The sequence below is a fragment of the Lathyrus oleraceus genome, chromosome 4 (assembly GCF_024323335.1).
Source record: "Lathyrus oleraceus cultivar Zhongwan6 chromosome 4, CAAS_Psat_ZW6_1.0, whole genome shotgun sequence".
NCBI classification, from domain to species: Eukaryota; Viridiplantae; Streptophyta; class Magnoliopsida; order Fabales; family Fabaceae; genus Lathyrus; species Lathyrus oleraceus.
The window spans coordinates 338431774-338455410 of NC_066582.1; the positions used below are offsets into that span (position 1 = coordinate 338431774).

General features: G+C 34.7%; 1 protein-coding gene across 1 annotated transcript in view; it reads right to left on the reverse strand.

The window, feature by feature from the left end:
• Positions 1-1115: 1115 nt before the first annotated feature.
• The window catches only part of LOC127137335 (eukaryotic translation initiation factor 4 gamma-like), a 40058-nt gene continuing 17536 nt past the window's right edge, over positions 1116-23637 (reverse strand). Inside the window, exon 3 of the mRNA XM_051063807.1 lies at positions 1116-1539. Within this exon, the coding sequence (XP_050919764.1) occupies positions 1116-1539 (424 nt within the window). The remainder of the gene's footprint in view (positions 1540-23637) is intronic.

A 23637-nucleotide genomic window follows, 5' to 3' on the forward strand; every position in this document is an offset into this window, starting at 1 on the left:
TATGATGATTGAGAGCTTTGAGAACCATTGTCATGCTTGCTTTCATCTTCATCTGGCCATTTCAATGAGCATAAGGGCCTCCTAGGAGCAAGGGATCTCATGATTGGTTGAGCTTCAAAACAAAACAAGTTAGTGACATATTTTTGTGCTTTTGGTTAGTAAACAAAATAAGAAAAGCAAATAATATACAATACAAACATGCTTGGTGGTCTTAAACCACTCACACAAGTCTCAACCCTAGGGTTAAGGAGCCATACATGCAATGATCCTTGAGGCAATGCAATGAGCAAATGATAGGATGCCATGAGGGATCTTAGTGTCAAAATTAGGGTCTTACAACACCATCTGAGTTAGAGAATCTGTATTCAGAGTCTTGTTAGTCAGAGTTCTTCTTCAGAGGTTGCTTTTGTCTGACCAAATTAGAGTTTCTATATAGTCTTGACTTCTTCAGATTCAGAGTCTGGATTCGTTCTTCTTTAACCGAGTTTCTGACTTCTTTTTGTTTTGCTGGTTCCTGTGTTGATAAGAGTCAGAACCTTCTGAACGGTTTCCTCTTAGTAGCATCTAAGCGCTAGATTTTGTATCTGATGTTTCATCTTTCTGATAGTTTGATCAGAGTCCTGCACACTTAAGAAAAAATTTCGTTAGGGTGCCATTTTTGTTTCATCCTTTGTTATCATCAAAATCTTAGAGATATATTGTGGAACCAACTTTGTTCTTACAATCTCCCCCTTTTTGATGATGACAAAACAATACAATAAAAATCTCAGATCATATAATGAAGGGGACTCCCCCTGAGTTAGATCCTTAGACAAATCAGAAGTTCTTACCGGACCTTCCTTGGTTTAGTACTTTAGCTATTTTCCTGCATATCTTTAGTCATTGGTTTAGTAATAATTTTTTATTAATGTTTGCAGTGCCTTTAGAGGTTTTAGTTATGTTTCCATCAGAGCTTGTTTTAGTTCTCCCACTTTTTGTCAGAATCAAAAAGACAGCAAAAAAAATTGATATTGATAAAGCAGAGAACAAGAGAGTAGATACAGATAGGCAGCATTAGATCAGAAAGCAAATAAAGACATCAAAGAAGAAAAGCAATAAGAAAATAGCCTAGGTGCCTAAGGGTTTAGGGGCGGAGGCATCCGTTGGAGTAGCTGAGATAACATGTTTTGAATGTTGTTGTTGAGAAAATCCTGTTGATCCAGCCTAGCCCGAACCACTTGTTGTTCCTTTTGCAGTTCCTCTAGAGTCTTCAAGACCAGAGGGACGAACCCAGAGTTAGAGTGCTCCCCTTGAGTCAGAGCATCAACTTTGGCCTTGGCAGCTTCTTCTGCACCAATACGAGTTGCTTCTTCAGCTTCGGCTTTAGTGTTTGCCTCAGCCTCAGCAGCATTCGTAGCAGCAGCAGCTCCAGTAGCAGCCTTTTCTTCAGCTTCTCTGATCCGTTGTTCTTCTTCTCGATGTGCTTTCTCTTCTGCTTCCTTCCTCGCTTGTTCCTCAGCCTCTCTGGCCAAGCGCTCTTCGAGCTTAATACCAGCGTCTCTAATGAAGTCGTTGCGGACTTGTTCAGAGAGGCCTTTCAGTTTAAAGGCTTCAGAGGTCATCCAACTGATCACTTTGTTCCAGTGAATCCTTACTTCAGAGGGATCATCACTGATTCCAGAATTGATAGGTTAGGATGACTGACTCATCAACCCATAGTATTCTTAAGAGAAACTCGTCTGAATGTAGTATCGCGTTACAACTGCTATCAAGTCTACACTTGAACAGTCTTCGCACTACGTCCTAAATAGGTCACATTGGGTTAAATTTTCTATGGTCCTCAGCTTCTGAGACTCCTAGGTCGGAAAAATTAATGTTTATCCATGACTTACTCGTGTGACATCAGTAATTCCAAGGGGGTCTCCACTGAGTAGATGGGTCTCAAGCCAACTCATTAAGGACTACTCTGCACGAGTCGAACATGACTATACTATCCTCCTACCTTAAATGCACTCAAGTTTGGGTTAGAACTTATCTCACCACTCAAAGATCACCAAGCACAACAGACTGAGAGTATCACACAATAATATATACAAACAAACATCAAATATCAGCAAATATAATAAACATAAAGGGAGAATACTCAACCAAACATCCACTGATAATGAGGGCTTTACAACATTTAAGAGGGAGGGCTCCAACTTGGATTTAATCAACAAGTATGCCACTAACCCCTAATAAATGCAAAGACTTATAATCAATATATCATGGAATGGGAGAATTATATCTCAACCAAAGATAACTCAAATCTAAATGCTCTCTTTTGAAAAAGTTTAAAAGAAAAAGGCACAAAATGGCCAAAAGGATTAGATGAGGTTGTTAGTTCTTTTTTGTCTTTGGAAATTAAAGTCAATATGATTAAGTTCATTTACATGTTTGATTTAAGAAAATGATTTTAAAAATCAATGGCATAAGGCCAAGGTTTCTACTCATTAAAAAAGGTCTAAGTTGAAAACACAAGCAAATAAGTTTTTTTTTAAATGAGGGAGAGGTTTTGAAATTAAAGAAGGAGGAGGAGATGAAGGGACTATCCTAGACAAGATTAAAAAGTTTAGAGTTGAAAAGATCTAACCAATGGGAAGCAATCCACAAGACAATAACGCAAGATAGAAGCCCATTTCCTTTGGACTTTTAAGCAAGCAACAAGCATAATTATCCAAGCAATTAATATGAAGATCAGTGGCATCAAATAAAGATAGCCAAAACATCCAAACAAGCACTTCAAAAGCAAGTAGTCTTCAATGTCTTTCACAGGTATCAGATGAAAATCCCTTGTAGCAAACTCACATAGACAATTATCAAGTAGAAATAGTAAAATCAAAATGACAACTTAAGCATAGAGACAAAGTAAAAAATAAACCAAAAAAGTCCAAAGGCTTGTGTCAGATGAATGGCATTGGCCAAGATGAGGTCTCAGATTAATGGCATTGACCATGTTCTTCAAAGCGCAGGGATATTGTCTACTCTAAGTCCAAAGTCAAATAAAGTCTCAGATAGAGGCCCAACAGTCCACCAATGTATTTTTTAGGGTTTTTGTTTTTATTAAGTATTTTAAGGTCCTAAGACCATAAACCAAACAAAATCACAAGCACACAATATATGCAAGCACAAGATATGACGCATGTGATCAAAGTGAAAATGATTGAAACATAAACAAGTTGCATGAAATGTAAATTGTAATGAATGATAAAGGTACTAAAATTTAAATTGCATTAAGTAAATGAAATTTAAAGTAAAGCAATAATGAAGAGAAGTTAGTCAAATGTTAGTGAAGAAAACAATTGTTTAAGTCATTCTTTGGAGAACACTCAACCATTCACTCACAAACTTGAAGACATGAACCAAGACATCATCCATGAGAAGGGCTCCAACTTGGATAAATCAACAAGTATGCCACTAGCTCTCACAAATGGAAAAAAGGTTAAGTCTTCATACAACACCATGAAGAATGGGAGACTTATAATCTCACTTACAAAAATGCTATGCCTTTTGGGACAAATTTATCTCTATGTTAAGCAATTGTAATTGGACTTATATAGAAGTCACAACTATCTGAGTTCGGGAAATAAGAATATTGGTGTCAATGCATGCTAGAGACATGGTATAAATAACCAAGCTCCTATAGCAGACCACACACACAAATAAAATGGCATGGACCTATCTCAATGAAACTCATGTTGATTCATCTGACAGAAGGTCATTGATGAATCAACTAGTATTTTGATTTGTTGAGAAATCATTGGTCAATGATGGATTGGGAAAGAAGGAGATGAAGATGAAGAAATAAAGTCAAAATGGAAATGAAATCCCAAATTGATCAAGGGAGGAATTTCATCTAATCAATATTATCCATTCATTTTGAGGGATGAAGTTCACACTTCATCAACCCCCTAAATCCAATAGTATTGATCAAATGGAAGTTCAAATCAACCATGATCAAGGTCAAACAGAAGATAAAACAACACAAGATCAACCAAATGTCTCAACATAATTTTAAAATAATTAATCATATTAAAAACAATTTTTAAATGAATAAAAATGCATTTTAAAGGGGAAAGACCTCAAATTCCTTCAATAACCACATAAATGGCCAAGGAATTTATCATAGGTCAAACAAGGTCAAAGGACCTTAGGCAAAAAAATTGGGAATTTTTGGAAAGTCAAAAGTATTTAAAATTAATTAAAAACAAGGCTAAAAAACATTAAATTCAAAAAATATCAAATCTAATCCAAAAAATTGTTTTAATTCAGAATATGGAAGAGGAAACTGTTTAAAGATTTTTGGTGAAAGTCCCATATTTTTTGGATTAAAATTGAAATTATCATGAATTTAATAAGAAAGGGGTATTTAAAATATTAAAATGAAAATCAATTAAATTAGAAAAAAAGGAGGGCCATCGGATCTCCCTCATTAATTGAGGTGGCATGTCTGATGGCCACGCGCATAAGGCCTATGGTGGAACAAAGTCAATGCGCATACAACAAGGTAATCAGATCCAATGTCCAAGATTAGAAGCTATGTACCAGATCAGATGGCCTGGATCATTCCAGCGCACTATCGGAGCCCTAGCTCCGGCCATTTTCTCCAGTGACCTTCACCGGACTGGTCCAAGCAAAAGCTTCACAAAAATGAAAGATCCACGCATGGTTTTAAAGAGAAAATCACGAGGTGCACGAATTTTACCTCCATTTCTTCTAATTCTCACTATATAGAAAGATTTATGGAATTAAAAAATGAGGTATGTAAACTGAGTTGCTTCAATTTAACCTCAAAGCAACTCAATTATGTTGCCTACATTGGTAGGACTTCAGCTAACCATATATCAAGTAAAATTATGGAGAACTGAGAGAGAACCGAAGACTTGAAGTTTCTGAAAATTCACCTCCGGGTGATGAATTCTGAGCTAAATCTCAATACAAATGATGCTGACCTTGCTTCCTCTTGCTTGCAGGAGATGATTGAGATATAAAAGGCTTTGAATCCTTGGAGTTTTAGTTCAAATACAGAAAGAGAACTAAAACTCTATTTCAATTGAAACCTTTAAGGTATTCTGTCAATGGAGGTTTGGGATTGATGATCAAAGCTTGGGCAAGAGTCCTCCTTCATTCTGAGGCCAATGAGTTCATTATATAGGCAAGGCAAAGTGATATTCATATCATTTCAAATTGAATCCAAAAATAGTAGTTCATGTGCATGGTTGCATGGGCATGTATTAAGGCCCAAATTATGATTGCAATAGGTCCAAATTCATGCACATTTGATGCTAAGATCACTTCATGAAGCCATGCAAAGTTGTGTGAAAATTGAGTTCAAAAGATTCCAAATAGGGCCATTGAAAGGAACCATGCGTAAGTCCCTCCATTTTGATCCGAATGCCATGATCTTAGAAGCTAGCATGAAGGGGAACAACTTTGCTGTTGAAACTTTTTCCATTTGGAGCTTGGATCATGATGAAATTTGGTGTGGAAGTTGGATGAATCAAACATAGTTGAAAATTTCCTAAGTTAAAAGTCAAATGACCCCTTTTTCCACCTTGAATAACTTTTTCTATGAGCTTCAAATGACTTTGGTTCCTTCTTAAAAGTTGTAGCTCTTTCAATCTTCTTCAATTTGGTCATAAATGTGACACCATTTGGATCTAGCATGACGGAGTTATGGATTTTAGAAGTTGAAGAAAAATGCTTGTTCAATTGTGATGACCCAAAATGACATATAATGTTTCCTCTTAGTACATGCCATTGCAAGTGAAATTTGACCTTTCTCAAAGAAGAAAAGTTGGAGAATAAATCTTGAAATTGATCATGAATCTTATATGATCTTCATATCACAAAAATTGAGCAAGTTATGGTTCTTGGAAGTTGACCTTCTATCTAGGGCATAGATAAAATGATATATAATATTTCACAATAAAAAACGATTTTCCAAGCAAAATTAGTTCTTGATGACAACATGAAAGTTGTTTGGAGTGTCATAAAGAGTAAAGTTGCTCTTGGAATTATTTTCATATGACAAAGATTATAGGCGATAAGGTCTAGAGAACCCTAGATTTGACCAGTTGACTTTCTCTGTCAATCTCCTTGAACCAACTTGCAAACTTGAAGTTATTTTTATCTTTTGGGATCATGGAGGATAATATATGCATAATATGGAGTAAAATTAAGTATACCTTGATAATATTTTATCAAATGTTGAAGAAACTTGCTCAGGAAGGCACACAAGATACCTAGATGAATTAGGGCTTCCAAGACAAACAAGCTTCAAACTCTTGATGAATTTTTGAACAAAATGATAATTAAAGAACAATGGGATCCATATATGATGCTTAGGACCATTGTAAACCTTTATTTGATTGATATCTTGCACTGAGGGTCTCAAACCCTAGATGTGAACTTGATGAGGCATAAGTGGATGCACACACTACCTACAAAAGAAAAAACACTACACTAAACATATTTTTGGTATTTTGGTTAGTTAAACAAAGAAAAAATAAAGTATGATACAATCACAAATTCTTGGTGACCTCTCCCAATCCAAACCCAATTAATAAGGGGTGAGGAGGATGCCAAGGTGTGATCCCAATGTCAATGCAAATGATGAGATGGCATGAGGGATCTTAGGGTCAAAGTTAGGGTCTTACAATATGCACCTTGATACATTTTAGATAGGTTTTAAGGTGTTTAAGAAAATTCAAAGAGGTTTAAAGCGTCTTTTGTTGGTGACGTAAAGCAATCGCTATTAGCATCAGAGTTGAGGCCGATGCTAAAATGGGGAGGCTAAAATGATTTTTCTTGTAGTGGGGTATCTCTAATTGATTCTTCAAAGATACGCCTTGATGATGATTCCTGAAAAATTATTCCATCTGTTAATTCTTCAAAACATTGCTCATTTACTAATAGAGTTCCTTCGAACGTAACATCTTGTATAGATTTGCCAATAACTTCTTAAAGTAGTTTTTTTGATGAATATGAAGAAGTTGAAGAGTCTTTGATCATTATTGAATTCTTTTATTTATCTTCAACGAGTTAGATTACCTCTTTGAGTTACAAGATAACTTTGTCTTTCCTAGATTTTTCATGAAATTCAACATAAGCCTTTCTATCGTTTGAATTAAGTTTTGGATCAGATTTCTGACACCAATTCTTTAGTCTAAGATATTGGTTAGGTACAAACTTTCTATTACAGGTTCCAATGATTCCAATGTTTAAGAATCATCTGTTAAGATGATCTTCGCTTTAACTTGGTGACTCATCGTCTTTGTTATGTATGTTCTTTCTTACTTGTTAGATATTGGTAAAATATGCATGGAGCATTTAAAGAGTATCACATTCTTCCTTAGTTTAATTACAATTAAAATGGAAAGGTACTCTCTAGTTCTTAGAACATTGATCATCAAGTACTTAGCTTTAAAATCAAACTTGACATTTTCTCTTATCTTCTTTGATCTAGAGATTTATCTAATTTATTTTCTACTTTATTATTAATACAACTTGAAGGAATAAATAAACAATTGATAACAAATTTCCAGACTTCAAAACCATTAGCTTCAATAAAAAAATTCATTCTACCTTTACATAAGTCAAACCTTTCACAATCAAACGATGGAGGTGTATTCATGAAATGTCCCTTGTAAAAATCAGAATAAGTGTTTGGCATCATTTTGCTATCTCCTGATATGATTGGTCTTATAAGAGGAGTTAGTATCTAATGGAACTTGTTGGACAAGTGACTCCAAACACAAGAGAGGGTGAATTATGTAGCTTGAAAAAGGATGTCCAATTATGAAGACTTTTATTTATAAAAACGTTTAAGTTAATTTTAAAAATCAAACAAAGATAAAGTAATAATAAGTAAACCAATGAAAATCAAAGAGATGAAGAGATGGAAATACACCCGAACAAAATAAATAACGGAAATATAAAGAGGTAAGGGAAGAGAGAAATGCAATAGTAATTTATATAGTTTTATCTAACCACTTGACTTACTCATATCCCCAAAAACTTCTTCTTGAGATTTTCACTATATAAGATGCGAGATTTTCACAAGTAATGCCTGCAAACCTTCTTACAATAAAATTAGAAAATTTACAATGGAAAATCCCTCAAACCAAATGAGAGATTTTACACTAGGCTAATCTCAAAATTGAGCAAAGGTTTTACACCAGACTGAGCTTAAGAAGCAAATAAAGATTTTACCAGGATAATCTCAAGAACTAACAAAGAGATTGTCATAAGCCTATTTCGTACCCGAACATAGATTTTACTTAGATAATCTCTTGAACAAAATAGAAGGTTTTGACTGGTTAAGCTCATAACCAAACAAAAAACTTCTTAAAAGATTTTACACTAGAGAAAACACCCTCTTGACTAAACTACAAAGATAGAATTAAACCATCAAACAACAGTCTCAGAGATACAATTCACTCTCAAAACACTAAGGAAATCTTATGAAGAATTAGAAAAAGAAGAAATAGGAAAGAGTAGATGTGAGAAAGATTAACTATACATTCAATTTTTGGTGTATTTTGAATTGAGAATAAGCTCTCTATTTATAGGAGAAAAGCTTGACTCAAAAGGGAAAAAGATATATGCGCATTTTAATGACTTAATTGATTAAATAGTTAGGTTAATCGATTAATATATTCAAAAAGGCGACAACCTTAATCATAAAATAGAAACCCTACAATTGTTATGTGTCTTAACCAATTAGGAGTACTTATAATTGATTAAGGAGCCTTTTTCATTTCTCTAATCGACTAGAATAAGCCATAGTCTATTAGGAAGTGTAAAAATGCTTCCAAAATTATCAGTTGTACTCTAGGTCAATTCCATATGCATTGTGATAGATTTTCCATAGGTTTTAAGGATTTTTAGCAAATTCATAGAGGTTTAAAGTGTCTATTGTTGGTGACGTAAACCTGACATTATTATCAACAGAGTCGAGGTCGAGCTAAAATATTGAGGATAAAATTTGTTTACTTTAACGAGTTATCTCCAATTTATTCTTCAAAGATTCGTTTGGATGATGATTCCTAAAAAGTTATTCCATATGTTGATTCTTCAACATATTGTTCATTTACTTAGACAGGCCAGACACTTTTTAAAGTAGTTTTTTGATGAAGATGAAGATGGTGAATATTCTTCAAACGTTCTTGAATTCTTTTCTTTATATTCTAGAAGCTATATTACCTCTTTGAGTTTCAAGGTGGCTTTGTATTTTCTGGATTTTTTCTAAAATTCAACATAGGCCTTTCTATCCTTTGAATCAAGTTTTGGAACAGATTTTCAACACCAATTCTCGAGTCTAAGATATTTGTTAGATACAAACTTTCTAAAACAGGTTCCAAAAATTCAAATGTTTGAGAATAATCTTTGAAGATGATTCTCTCTTAAACTTTGTGAGTCATCTTCTTGGATATGTATGTTCATTCTTTCTTGTTCGATATCAAAAAAATATCCTTGGATCATATAAAGAGTATCCCGTACTTCCTTGGTTGAATTCCAATTAAAAACATAAATGTACTATCTAGTGCTTAGAACACTGACCATCAAGTACTTAGCTGTAAAATGAATATTTGTCTTTTTCTATTATCTTCTTTGGTCTAGTCATTATCTAGTTTATTAACTACTTTATTATTAATACAGTTAGTAGGAATAAATAGAGAATTGCCAACAAAGTTCCACACTTCAAAATTATTAGATTCAATAAAAAAATTAATTCTACCTTTCCATAAGTCAAACCTTTCACCATCAAATGATGGAGGTGTATTTATAAAAAGTCCCTTGTATAAATCTGAATAAGTGTTTGAAGTCATTTTTCTACCTCCTGATACAATTAGTATTATAATGGGACTTGTTGGACAAGTAACTCCAAACACAAGAGCAGGTGAATTATGTAGGTTGAAAAACAATGTCCAGTTATAAAAACTTTGATTTATAAAATTGTTTAAGTTAATTTTGAAAATCAAACAAATATAAATCATTAATTAGTAAAATAATGAAAATCTGAGAGATGAAGAGATGGACATACATCAGAACAAAATAAAGAACAAAATAAAGAGGTGAGGGAAGAGAGAAATGCAATAACAATTTACAAAAGTTTTACCTAACCACTTGACCGACTCATATCCTCAAGAAATTCTTCTTGAGAGTTTTCACTATCTGAGATGTGAAATTTCACAAGTAAAGCCTACAAACCTTCTTACAATCAAATTAGAGATTGGCAAATCCATCAAAGCAAATGAGAGATTTTACACTGAGCTAATCTTAAAACTGAATAAAGCTTTTACACGTGACTGAGCTTAGGAACAAAATACATATTTTATCAGGATAATCTCAAGAAATAACAAAGATATTTCATAAGCTTAGCTCGTAACCAAACATATATTTTACTTAACTAAACTCTTAAACTAAATAGAAGCTTTTAGTTGGTTATGCTGAAAACCAAACAAACAACTTCTTCAAAGATTTTACACAAGAGATAACACCCTATTAACTAAATTACAAAGATAGAATTACACCATCATACAAGAGTTCTCACAGATATATTTCACTCTTAAAGTACTAAGGAAATCTTGTGAAGAATTATAAAAATGTGAAATAAGGGAGAGTAGAAGCGAGCAAGATTAGCTATACATTCAATTTTTGGTGTATTTTGAAATGAGGAGAAAATCTATATTTATAGGAGAAAAGATTGACCCAAAAAGGAAGAATATTTATGTGCATTTTAATGACTTAATTGATAAAGTACTAGGGTTAATAAATTAATAGATTTTAAAAAAAGGCAACCTTAATCCCAAAATAGAAACCATATAACGGTTATGTGTGTTAATCGATTAGGAGTACTTATAATTGATTAAGGAGCCTTTTTACTTTCTCTAGTCGATTGCAATAAGCCATTAATCTATTAGGAAGTGTAAAAATGCTTCCCAAATGATTAGGGGTATGCTAGGTCAATTCCATATGCACCTTGATGACTTTTCTAAAGGTTTTAAGGTGTTTTAGCAAATTCATAGAGGTTTAAAGCGTATGTTGTTGGTGACGTAAACCCAATGCTATTAAGATCGGAGTCGAGGTCGACGCTAAAATGTTGAGGATAAAATAACTTTTTGTTGTAATGAGGTATCTCCAATTGTCTCTTCAATTCGTCTGAATGATGATTCCTAAAAAATTATTCCATAGGTTGATTCTTCAAAATATTTTTTTTTACTAAGACAAATGCTTCAAACGAAACATCTAGTTTTGATATTCTAATCACTTCTTAAAGTAATTTTTTTAATGAAGATAAAGATATTGAAGATTCTTCGAAGGTTCTTGAATTCTTTTCTTTATCATATAGAAGCTAAATCGCCTCTTTTTTAATTTCAAGATAACTTTGTTTTTTTTTGGATATTATGGAACTTCAACATAAGCCTTTCTATCCTTTGAATAAAGTTTTGGATAAGATTTATGACACCAATTCTCGAGTCTACGATATTTGTTAGACACAAATTCTCGAGTCTACGATATTTGTTAGACACAAACTTTCTAAATAAGGTTCTAAGGACTCCAATGTTTGAGAATCATGTGTGAAGATTATCTTCACTTTAACTTGGATACTCATCTTCTTGGAAATGTATGTTGATTCTTTCTTGTTCCATATCATAAAAATCTCCATGGATCATTTAAAGAGTATCCCATACTTACTTGGTTGAATTACAATTAAAAACGGAAAGGTATTATCTAATGCTTAGAACACTGATCATCAAGTACTTAACCTTAAAACTAAGTTTGAAACTTTCTCTTATTTTCTTTGTTCTAGAGATTATCTGGTTCATTCCCTAGTTTATTATTAATACAATTAGTAGGAATAAACAGACAACTGATAACATATTTCCACACTTCAAAATCATTAGTTTCACTAAAAAATTTCATTCTACCTTTACATAAGTCAAACTTTTCACCATCAAACGATGGAGGTGTATTTATGAAAAGTCTCTTGTAATAAGTAGAACAAGTGTTTGAAGTCATTTTTCTACCTTCTGATACAATTAGTGTTACAATATGAGTTAGGTTCTAATGGCACTTATTGGACAAGTGACTCCAAAACTAAATATGGTGGATTATGTTGGTTGAAAAATGATGTCCAATTATGAAAACTTTGATTTTTAAAAATGTTTAAGTTAATTTTAAAAATCCAACAATGATAACACATTATTAAGTATTATAAAGAAAATTAGAGAGATGAAGAGATGGAAATACAGCGGAATAAAATAAAGAACATAAATATAAAGAGGTAAGGGAAGAGAGAAATGCAATATTAATTTATACAGGTTTAACCTTAAAATTCTGGTATCATATATAAGATGTCGAAGGTAATTTTACGACACTGATATCTGGTTATAAACAATGGATAAACCAAAACAGAATGGTAAATAACACGAGCAATTGTTAACCCAGTTCGGTGCAACTCACCTACGTCTGGGGGCTACCAAGCCAGGAAGGAAATTCACTATAATAGAATTAGTTCAAAGACTATCCGTACACTTCACCAAGTTACAGTCTTTCTCACCTAATCTCTACCCGTGCAATTTCTACATAAGCACTCTTAGATATGAGAACCCACTCACTTCCCTTACAATCACACACCCGTGATTTTAAACAACAATCCCTTGTGAAAAGAAAATACTTTTCAATTACAAACTCTTGATTTTACTTCACAGTTTCAATCAAGAGAACACACTCTTGATCTTGCTTCAAAGCTTTGATCAAGAAGACAAATCAGTCCAATTCAATCATCAATGGATGACTTGAATGACCTACAAACACAAACCCTAGCTCTCTCTCTAAATTTCGCTCAGTCTTGGTAGTGTGTTGAAACAGGTTTTCTGAGTCCCTTTTATAGAAACAATGGACAGCTTGAAAACCCTAAATATATTTTCCAATCAAATCTTTTCATATCAGATGTAAAGATCATCTTGGAAAATAAATAAATCTGGTTGAAATCCCTGAAAGAATGCGCCAGCTAGCCATATCTTCAATCAACCAATGATTGTCATTAATTGTGCAATCACAAAACACCAGACATTCATACTGAATGTTCTGTGTACAGGATGTCATGACATCGGGTCTGATATCTGGAAAAATCCTGCATAATCCAATTTCCTTTTATAGCAGGTACAGCCATATCAGATACCATGACATTTTAAGTGGCATTCTGAAACAATCCTGCTTGCACATGTTCTTTAACTCCAGCAGGTACATAGGATATCTTATGTTAAGACATCACACATGACATCTTGTGAACACTCTTTGTTTTACCAAAATTGCTGCCAACACTTAGAATCAACAAACTCCCCCTTTGGCAAATTTTGGCTAAAACATATATCTGTCCTTTTTGTTCACAAGGCAAACTATCAGCAGTTAAACCACATAACAGTAGTTTAATCAGCAGCAGAAGCAAAAAACAATTACTAGCTATGGCTACTAGTAATACACATATGCACAAGGGTACTTCTCCTCCCCCTAAATTTGTGCAACAATCAACAGAATTACTAGTTATGGATGCAACTAGTAAGACACACAAATGCACAGTGCACAAGGGTACTTCTTCTCCCCCTAAATCTGTGCATTCACCAAAAAACAGCTACTGAACTCCAGTACCTGTACCAGCCAGAATGTCATACTGACATCTGCTACAACAACAGCACCTGTGCACCTCTTTCAATAATGGTTGTACTTCTGTTCAGCCATCTCCGCCAGTACCCAGCTTCACCTAGCTCCACCAGTTCCACACACTTCTCCCCCTTTTTAGTCAAAATTCACCAAAGGTAAATAAATCTCATAGAATCTTTACACCAATCACATCTCTCGCTACACCATACCTCACAAAACTCCATACTCTTTTTGTGAGAACTATCCCCATACTCCTTTGATTGCTATAGATTCTCATACACACAGATCCCCAATTTTCCTCTTAAACATTCAAATTGATTGGCATCCAAGGCTTTTGTGAATATGTCAGCTAATTGCCTCTTTGTAGGAACATGCTCCAGTGTTATGATCTTTTCTTCCACAAGTTCTCTGATGAAGTGATGCATGATATCTATGTGTTTAGTCCTGCTGTGCTGAATATGATTCTTGGAAATATTTATAGCACTCAGGTTATCACAGTATAATGTCATGACTTCTTGTGTGACATTGTATTCAGACAATATTTGTTTCATCCATACCAGTTGAGAACAACTACTTCCCGCTGCTATATACTCAGCTTTAGCAGTGGATAGAGATACACAGTTCTGCTTCTTACTGAACCATGAAATCAGATTGTTCCCTAAGAAGAAACATCCTCCTGATGTGCTCTTCCTATCATCAGCACTTCCAGCCCAGTCTGCATCACAGTATCCAGTCAACATAGATCCAGATCCATGGGTATATAACATCCCATAGTCACTGGTGCCATTGACATATTTCAGTATTCTCTTCACTTGGTTTATGTGACTGACTTTTGGTTCAGCTTGATATCTAGCACACACACCAACAACAAATGCAATGTCAGGTCTGCTTGCTGTGAGATATAGCAGACTGCCTATCATGCTTCTGTATAGACTTTGATCTACACTGACACCATTCTCATCTTTGGAGATTTTTACATGTGTAGGAGCATGAGTTCTTTTATGGCTTGCATTCTCCATGCCAAACTTCTTCACAATGTTCTTGGAATACTTGCTTTGAGATGAAAAATAGAGTCTTCCATCTGTTTGACTTATAGCCCAAGAAAGTAAGTCAGTTCTCCGACAAGGCTCATTTCAAACTCAGATTGCATTTGTCTAACAAAGTGTTCAACCATCTGTTCTGACATTCCACCAAATACTATGTCATCTACATATATTTGTGCCACCATGAGCTTCCCTCCTTCATTCTTCACAAACAGAGTTTTGTCAATACCTCCTTTCCTGTATCCATTGTCAGTGAGGAACACTGTGAGCCTCTCATACCAAGCCCTGGGAGCTTGTTTTAACCCATAGAGGGCTTTCTTGAATTTGTACACATGTTTAGGAAGGTTTGGATCTGTGAAGCCTTTAGGCTGTTCAACATATACTTCTTCATTTAGGTAGCCATTTAGAAAGGCACTTTTTACATCCATCTGAAACAGTTTGAATTTCAAAATACATGCCACTCCAAGCAGTAATCTAATGGACTCAAGGTGAGCTACAGGAGCAAAAGTTTCATCAAAGTCAACTCCTTCAACTTGAGTATATCCTTGAGCTACCAATCTAGCTTTGTTTTTTGTAACAACCCCTTGTTCATCAGATTTATTCTTGTATACCCACTTTGTACCTATGACATTTACTCCTTCAGGTCTAGGAACCAATTCCCATACTTCATTTCTTTTGAATTGACCTAGTTCTTCTTGCATGGCATTGATCCAGAACTCATCAGTCAAGGCTTCCTTGATATTTCTAGGTTCAATCTTTGACACAAAGCAGCCATGTGAGATTACTTCTCTTGATCTAGTAGTGACTCCTTTATCTGGGTCTCCTATGATAAGGTCTTTAGGATGATCCTTCTGAATTCTGATAGAGGGTCCCTTGTTGATTTGTCATCTTCAGGTTCAGCTAGAGGTGGTTCTTCTTCCTTATTCTTGTCTGAGGAGTCAGCTGGAGAATCATTCAGAGATGTCTCGATATCGTCTGTGACATCAGTCTGTTGATCATCAACAACTACATTAATGGATTCCATCAACATATTAGTTCTGGAATTGAAGACCCTGTAGGCTCTGCTGTTTGTTGAATAGCCCAAAAATATTCCTTCATCACTTTTGGGATCCATCTTCCTTCTTTGCTCACGATCAGCTAAGATATAGCATTTGCTACCAAATACATGGAAGTATTTTACTGTAGGTTTTCTTCCTTTCCAGACTTCATAGAGAGTTGTGGGAGTCCCTTTCTTTAATGTCACTCTGTTGTGGACATAGCAGGCTGTGTTCATGGCTTCAGCCCAAAAATGATAGGGTAACTTCTTAGCATGAATCATAGCTCTGGCTGATTCTTGCAGAGTCCTATTTTTTCTTTCCACCACACCATTTTGCTGGGGAGTGATGGGAGATGAGAACTCATGATGAATTCCTTCTAAAGAGCAAAATTCAGCAAATTTGTTGTTCTCAAACTCCTTTCCATGATCACTTCTAATTTTGATAACAGGACTTTCTTTTTCCCTTTGAAGTTTCAGACACAGCTCCTTAAAGACTTCAAACACATCAGATTTTTCTCTTATAAAATTGATCCAAGTGTATCTGGAGAAATCATCCACCACCACATATGCATATTTCTTACCACCAAGGCTTTCTACCTACATGGGTCCCATTAATTCCATATGAAGTAGTTCCAGGACTTTGGTAGTTGTGTCATGTTTGCGCTTCTGGTGTGACATCCTTGTTTGTTTTCCAATCTGACATTCTCCACAGATTTTTCCCTCATCAATCTTTAAGTTGGGAATCCCTCTAACTGCTTCTACTGATATGATTCTCTTCATACCTTTCAGGTGCAGATGGCCCAATCTTTGATGCCATATCTTCACTTCTTCTTATTTGGCTAAGGTACACATTGAAGAGTATCCAGTTTCTTGAGAGCTCCATATGTAGCAGTTGTCTTTGGACCTAACTCCCTTCATGATTACTTTATTTTCTTTGTTAGTACTCAGACATTCAGTTTTTGTGAAGTTTACATTCAGATCTTGATCACATAGTTGACTGATGCTTATAAGATTAGCAGTTAATCCCTTAACAAGTAGAACATCATCAAGGTCAGGAACTCCAGGGCAATCCAGCCTACCCATTCCCTTGATTTCACCTTTTGCACCATCACCAAAGGTAACATAGCTCATGGCATGAGGATGAAGTTCAGTCAACAGGTTTTTGTTCCCAGTCATATGTCTGGAGCAACCACTGTCAAAATACCAATCTTCTTTGGCTGAGACTCTGAGGGAAGTGAGGCTATTAGACTTGTGACCTTTGTCTTAAGAGCCCATTGCTTTTTGCTGACAGGCTGGTGATTTTTGGACCTAGATCGGTGTTGAGACTGAACAGGACCAGGATAGCCATATAGCTTATAACAGAAGGGCTTCAGGTGGCCAGATTTTCCACAGTATTGGCATTTCCATCTTTGATGGTTCCCTTTCTGCTGTTGTGACATCTGATGTGACATCTCATGTTTGCTTTTAACATGGCTGCTCTTAGGCTTGGTTTTTGATTTGCAACTGTACTCAGCCTTGAATCCAATGCCAGATTTGTTTCCAGTTATTTGCCCAGTCTGGAGAACCTTGTCTAGGGTGGCAGATCCTTTGTTAAGCATTTTTACATACTTAGTCATCTCATCAAGTTTGGAATTCAAGAACACAACCTCAGTTTCCAAATTTGAGATGATTTCTATATACTCTTTCTTTCTTCTCATTTTTCATCTGAGCTATCACTTGCTTTTGTCTTTCAACTTGTCTGCACATTCCTGCCCTTCTGTGGCACCACTCTTTGTAGGTAGTGTCCAGCTCTTCAAAAGATCTTTCATTTTCAATTGACTCTTCCTCAGACCCCCATCTTCCTGTCAAAGCATTCACATGATTTGTAGCTTCTTCAGTTTCACTTCCATCAGACCAAGAGGCTACAAGGCTCCTCTTTTGTTTCCTGAGGTAGGTCCCACATTCAGTTTTAATATGATCATATCCATTACACTCATAGCACTGAACTTCTTTGGGCTTTTCTTCAGACTTTGTGGTCTTACCAAAGCTGTTGGATTTATTGATGTCAGATATGATGTTTTTGACATTGCCCTTAGCTCTGACATCTACCTTTTTCATTAGTCTGTTGAACTGTCTTCCCAACATTGCTATCTCATTTGCCAGGTATCCATCAATGTCGTGATCACCTACCTCATCTTCCTCTTCGGTGTTTGACATAAATGTTATGCTTTTGGCCTTCTTTTCAGCTCCCTCACATATTCCCATCTCAAATGTTTGGAGAGACCCAATTAGCTCATCCACTCTCATATTTGAGATGTCTTGAGATTCTTCTATGGCTGTGACTTTCATAGTGAATCTCTTGGGGAGTGATCTTAATATTTTTCTTACCAGCTTTTCATCTGACATCTTCTCGCCCAAAGCTCCAGAGGCATTGGCAATTTCAAGAATGCTCATGTAAAATTCATGAATATTTTCATCTTCTTTCATTCTTAAGTTTTCAAACTTGGAGGTGAGCAGCTGCAGTCTAGACATCTTTACCCTAGATGTGCCTTCATGAGTGGTCTTGAGAATGTCCCAAGCCTCTTTGGCTATTTCACAGTTATTTATCAGCCTGAAAATATTCTTGTCCACTCCATTGAAGATGGCATTCAAGGCTTTAGAATTTCCAAGAGCAAGATCATCCTCTTCCTTGGACCATTGTTCTTCAGGCTTTTTCTCAGTAATGGCTTCTCCTTCTTTAGTAACAACAGGATGCACCCAGCCTGTCAAGACAGCTTTCCAAGCCTTGTTATCAAGGGATTTTAAAAAGGCTACCATTCTTGGTTTCCAATAGTCATAGTTAGAACCATCCAAAATTGGTGGCCTATGAACAGATCCTCCATCCCTCTCCATTGTACCAGAAAGTATTCTCCCTAGATCTCACCCAAAGCCAGAGCAGGATGCCTGCTCTGATACCAATTGAAATTCTGGTATCAGATATAAGATGTCGAAGGTAATGTTACCACACTGATATCTGGTTATAAACAATGGATAAACAAAAACAGAATGGTAAATAACACGAGCAATTGTTAACCCAGTTCGGTGCAACTCACCTACGTTTGGGGGCTACCAAGCCAGGAAGGAAATTCACTATAATAGAATTAGTTCAAAGACTATCCGTACACTTCACCAAGTTACAGTCTTTCTCACCTAATCTCTACCCGTGCAATTTCTACATAAGCACTCTTAGATATGAGAACCCACTCACTTCCCTTACAATCACACACCCGTGATTTTAAACAACAACCCTTGTGAAAAGAAAATACTTTTCAATTACAAACTCTTGATTTTACTTCACAGTTTCAATCAAGAAGACACACTCTTGATCTTGCTTCAAAGCTTTGATCAAGAAGACAAATCAGTCCAATTCAATCATCAATGGATGACTTGAATGACCTACAGACACAAACCCTAGCTCTCTCTCTAAATTTCGCTCAGTCTTGGTTGTGTGTTCAAACAGGTTTTCTGAGTCCCTTTTTATAGAAACAATGGACAGCTTGAAAACCCTAAATATATTTTCCAATCAAATCTTTTCATATCAGCTGTAAAGATCTTCTTGGAAAATAAACAAATCTGGTTGAAATCCCTGAAAGAATGCGCCAGCTAGCCATATCTTCAATCAACCAATTATTGCCATTAATTGTGCAATCACAAAACACCAGACATTCATACTGAATGTTCTGTGTACAGGATGTCATGACATCGGGTCTGACATCTGGAAAAATCCTGCATAATCCAATTTCCTTTTATAGCAGGTACAGCCATATCAGATACCATGACATTGTAAGTGGCATTCTGAAACAATCCTGCTTGCACATGTTCTTTAACTCCAGCAGGTACATAGGATATCTTATGTTAAGACATCACACATGACATCTTTGGAACACTCTTTGTTTTACAAAAATTGCTGCCAACACTTAGAATTAACAAACCTAATTACTTGACTTACTCCTATTCCCAAGAACTTCTTCTTGAGAGTTTATACTAAATGAGACGCGATCTTTTCACAAGTAATGCCTACAAATCTTCTTACAATCAAATTAGAGACTTAACATTGGAAATCCCTCAAACCAAATGAGAGATTTTTCATTCGGTTAATCTCAAAACTAAACAGAGTTTTTACACCATATTGCATTCAAGAACCAAATAGAGATTTTACCAGGAAAATCTCAAGAAATAACAAAGACTTTTTCATACGCCTAGCTCATAACCAAACAAAGATTTTACTTAGCTAATCTCTTGAACCAAGTAGAAGCTTTTAATTGGTTAAGCTCGTAATCAAACAAACAATTTCTTCAAATATTTTACACTAGAGAAGACACCCTCTTGACTAAACTACAAAGATATAATTACACCATCACACAATAATTCTCACAGATACAGTTCACTCTCAAAGAAATAAGGAAATCTCGTGAAGAATTAGAAAAAGATGAAATAAGAGAGAATAGAAGCGAGAAAACTTAGCTATACATTCAATTTTTTGTGTATTTTGAAATGCGGAGAAGTCTCTATTTATAAGAGAAAAGTTTGACTCAAAAAAGAAAAATATCTTTGCGCTTTTTAATGACATAATTGATTAAGTAATAGGGTTAATTGATTAATAGATTCAAAAATACGACAACCTTAATACAAAAATAGAAACCTTATAACTATTATGTGTCTTAATCAATTAGGAGTACTCATAATTGATTAAGGAGCCTTTTGCACTTCTATAATTGATTGGAATAAGTCATTAATCTATTAGGAAGTGTAAAAATGCTTCCAAAATTATTAGTTATACTTTAGGCCAATTCCATATGCCCCGTGATAGATTTTCCATAGTTTTTAAGGTGTTTTTGAAAATTCATAAAGGATTAAAGCATTTGTTATTTGTTACGTAAACCCAATGATATTAGCTTCGAAGTCGAGGTCGACACTAAAATATTGAGGCTAAAATGACTTTTTATTGTACTGAGGTATCTCCAATTGTTTCTTCAAAGATTCGTCTTGATGATGATTCCTAAATAAATATTTTGCATGTTGAAGATGAAGATGGTCAGATTCTCTGAACCTTCAAGGATTCTTTTCCTTATATTCTAGAAGCTAGATTACCTCTTCGATTTTCAAGATAACTTTGCATGTTCTGGATATTTCCTGAAATTCAACATAAGCCTTTCTATCCTTCGAATGAAGTTTTGGTTCAGATTTGTGACACTAATTATCAAGTCTAATATATTTTCTAGATACAAACTTTCTAAAACAGGGTCCAAGGAATCTAATGTTTGAGAATCATCTGTGAATATGATCTTCACTTTAACTCAATGTCTCGTCTTCTTGGATATGTATGTTCATGGTTTCTTGTTCGGTATCATAAAAATATCCATGGATCACTTAAAACCAAGTTTAACTTTTTCTCTTATATTCTTCAATATAGAGATTATCTGGTTTAATCACTAATTTACTATTAATATAATTAGTTGGAATAAACAAACAGTTCATGACAAAGTTCCACACTTCAAAATCATTACATTTAATGAAAAAATTCATTACCTTTCCATAAGTCAAACCTTTCACCATGAAACAATGGAGGTGTATTTATGAAAATTCCCTTGTAAAAACCAGAATATGTGTTCGAAGTCATTTCGCTACCTCCTGATATGATTAGTCTTATAACAGGAGTTATGTTCCAATACCACTTGTGGGACAAGTGACTTAAAACACAATAGAGGGTGAGTTGTTTAGTTTGAAAAACGATGTCCAATTTTGAAAACTTTAATTTATAAAAACTTTTAAGTTAATTTTAAAAATAAAACAAATATAAAGCAATAATAAGTAAAATAAAGGAAATTATAGATGGAAATATAGTGGAACAAAATAAAGAACAAAAATATAAAGACGTAAGGGAAGAGAGAAATGCAAAAGTAATTTATACAGGTTTGAGCTAACAACTTGACTTAATCATATCCCTATTTGAAAATATGTATATTTTTGTTTGAAAAGGGTGTTGTTTGTTAAAATATTGGAGGATGGAAAGAGAAGCATTTTTTATTATGATTTGGTGTTTGCCAAGACCTTTGAAGTCTCATGTCTACATACCAACAAAGTGCAATGAAGGATCAAAACCTCGTATTTCGTGATAAAAATAACAAAAGGAGATTGTTTTTTATTCATTTTTATAGAAAAAGACATCTTGTCATTTTAGGAGAATACTCAACTAGTCAGCCACAAGTATGAGAACTTTGCATCATCATGAGAAGGGCTCCAACTTGGATAGGGATCAACAAGTATGCCACTAGCTCCCACAGATGGAAAAGAATTATCATCAATACTATGGAGATAAGAGAATTATAACTCAACTATGGAAATAACTCATGTCTAATGCTTTGAGAAAACTTTTAAAAGAAAAAATGCACAAGGGCACAAAAATGGTTTGAATTAGTTATGCATTTTTTAAGTCTTTTGAAATTAGTCTGATCATGCTTAATATGGATTAACATTTATTCAAGAAAAAGGTGTTTAAAGTCACTTGACCAAAGTCAAAGTTTATTTAGAAAGTGGTTCAAGTTAGGAAACAAGAAGGTTTTGAAAAAAGAGGGGAGATTTTTAAAATTAAAGAGGAGGAGGAGAAGAAGAGACTATCCTAAAGCATAAATTAAAAGCTAGGGAGGAAAGACCTAACCAAGAAATAGCAAGCTTTATGAGATAAGTCAAACAAGACTTCCCTCCTTTGGATTAAGCCTCAAGCAAGCAAATTAAACAAGTAATAATCCATGTATCAGATGAAACCAAAGTAACCAAGCCAAGTTTTCACAGAGAATTCCAAAGTCATAGGTATCAGATGAACTCCAAGGTCTTAAGTCACAAATTCCAAAGCAAGCGTCAAGATCCTAATTCTAAGTCCATAACTCCACAATAATGTCAAGGATAGTAACCACAAGTCCATGAGTTAGGAGAAACAATTTCTTTTTTATTAATGCTTGCTTAACAATGATATAAAGAAAGGTCCAAATAAATAAAGAACAAAATGACATAAGCACAAATAATATGAAATGAAATGCTAAACATAAAGCATACAGTAAACGACATGACCTAAAAAATAAAGGCATAAAGGTAAATGACTTTGAAGTAAAATTTAATACAAGTAAAGTGTTAGTAGAAGATGTTAATGAAGATGGAAAGATATTTTGGTCATTTTTTTGGAGAACACTCAACTATCCACTCACAAGCATGAAAATATAAACCTATACATCATTTATGAGAAGGGCTCCAACTTGGATAAAATTAAAAAGTATGCCACTAGCTCCCACAAATGGAAAAGGAGCATCGTTTTCACACAATACCATGAGGAATATGAGACTTACAATCTCACTTATAAAAATGTCATTGCCTTTGGGACAAATTTAGCGCTATGTTAAGTAATCGTAATTGGACTTATGTAGAAGTCACAACTATCTGAGGCCGACCAATAATAATATTTGTGTTAATACATTCTAGAGAAATACTTTGGTCATCCAACACTACAAAGCTTAGGACGCACGATGGAACGCGCTGCAAGCAAAGCACAAGATCTAGTTTGAATTTAACCAATCAAAACATTTCAAAATGCCAATGTGTCTGGTCCAAACTCAGACCACCTCAGAAATACTTTGGTCATCTTCTCTAGTGATCTGTCACCAGAGTTTCATCATTTGGTAACTTCAAGACACGAGATCACCACCATTGTGATCCTCTTCTCATCCCGAATTCAACCTCATACTCCAAATTCATTTATGTGAACTGAGCAAAGGGAATTTCAAAGAAGTTTCAGAAACAAGCAAGCCACAAAAAATTAAATTAAATGAAGAACACGATCAATCAACATCAGATAAGTTA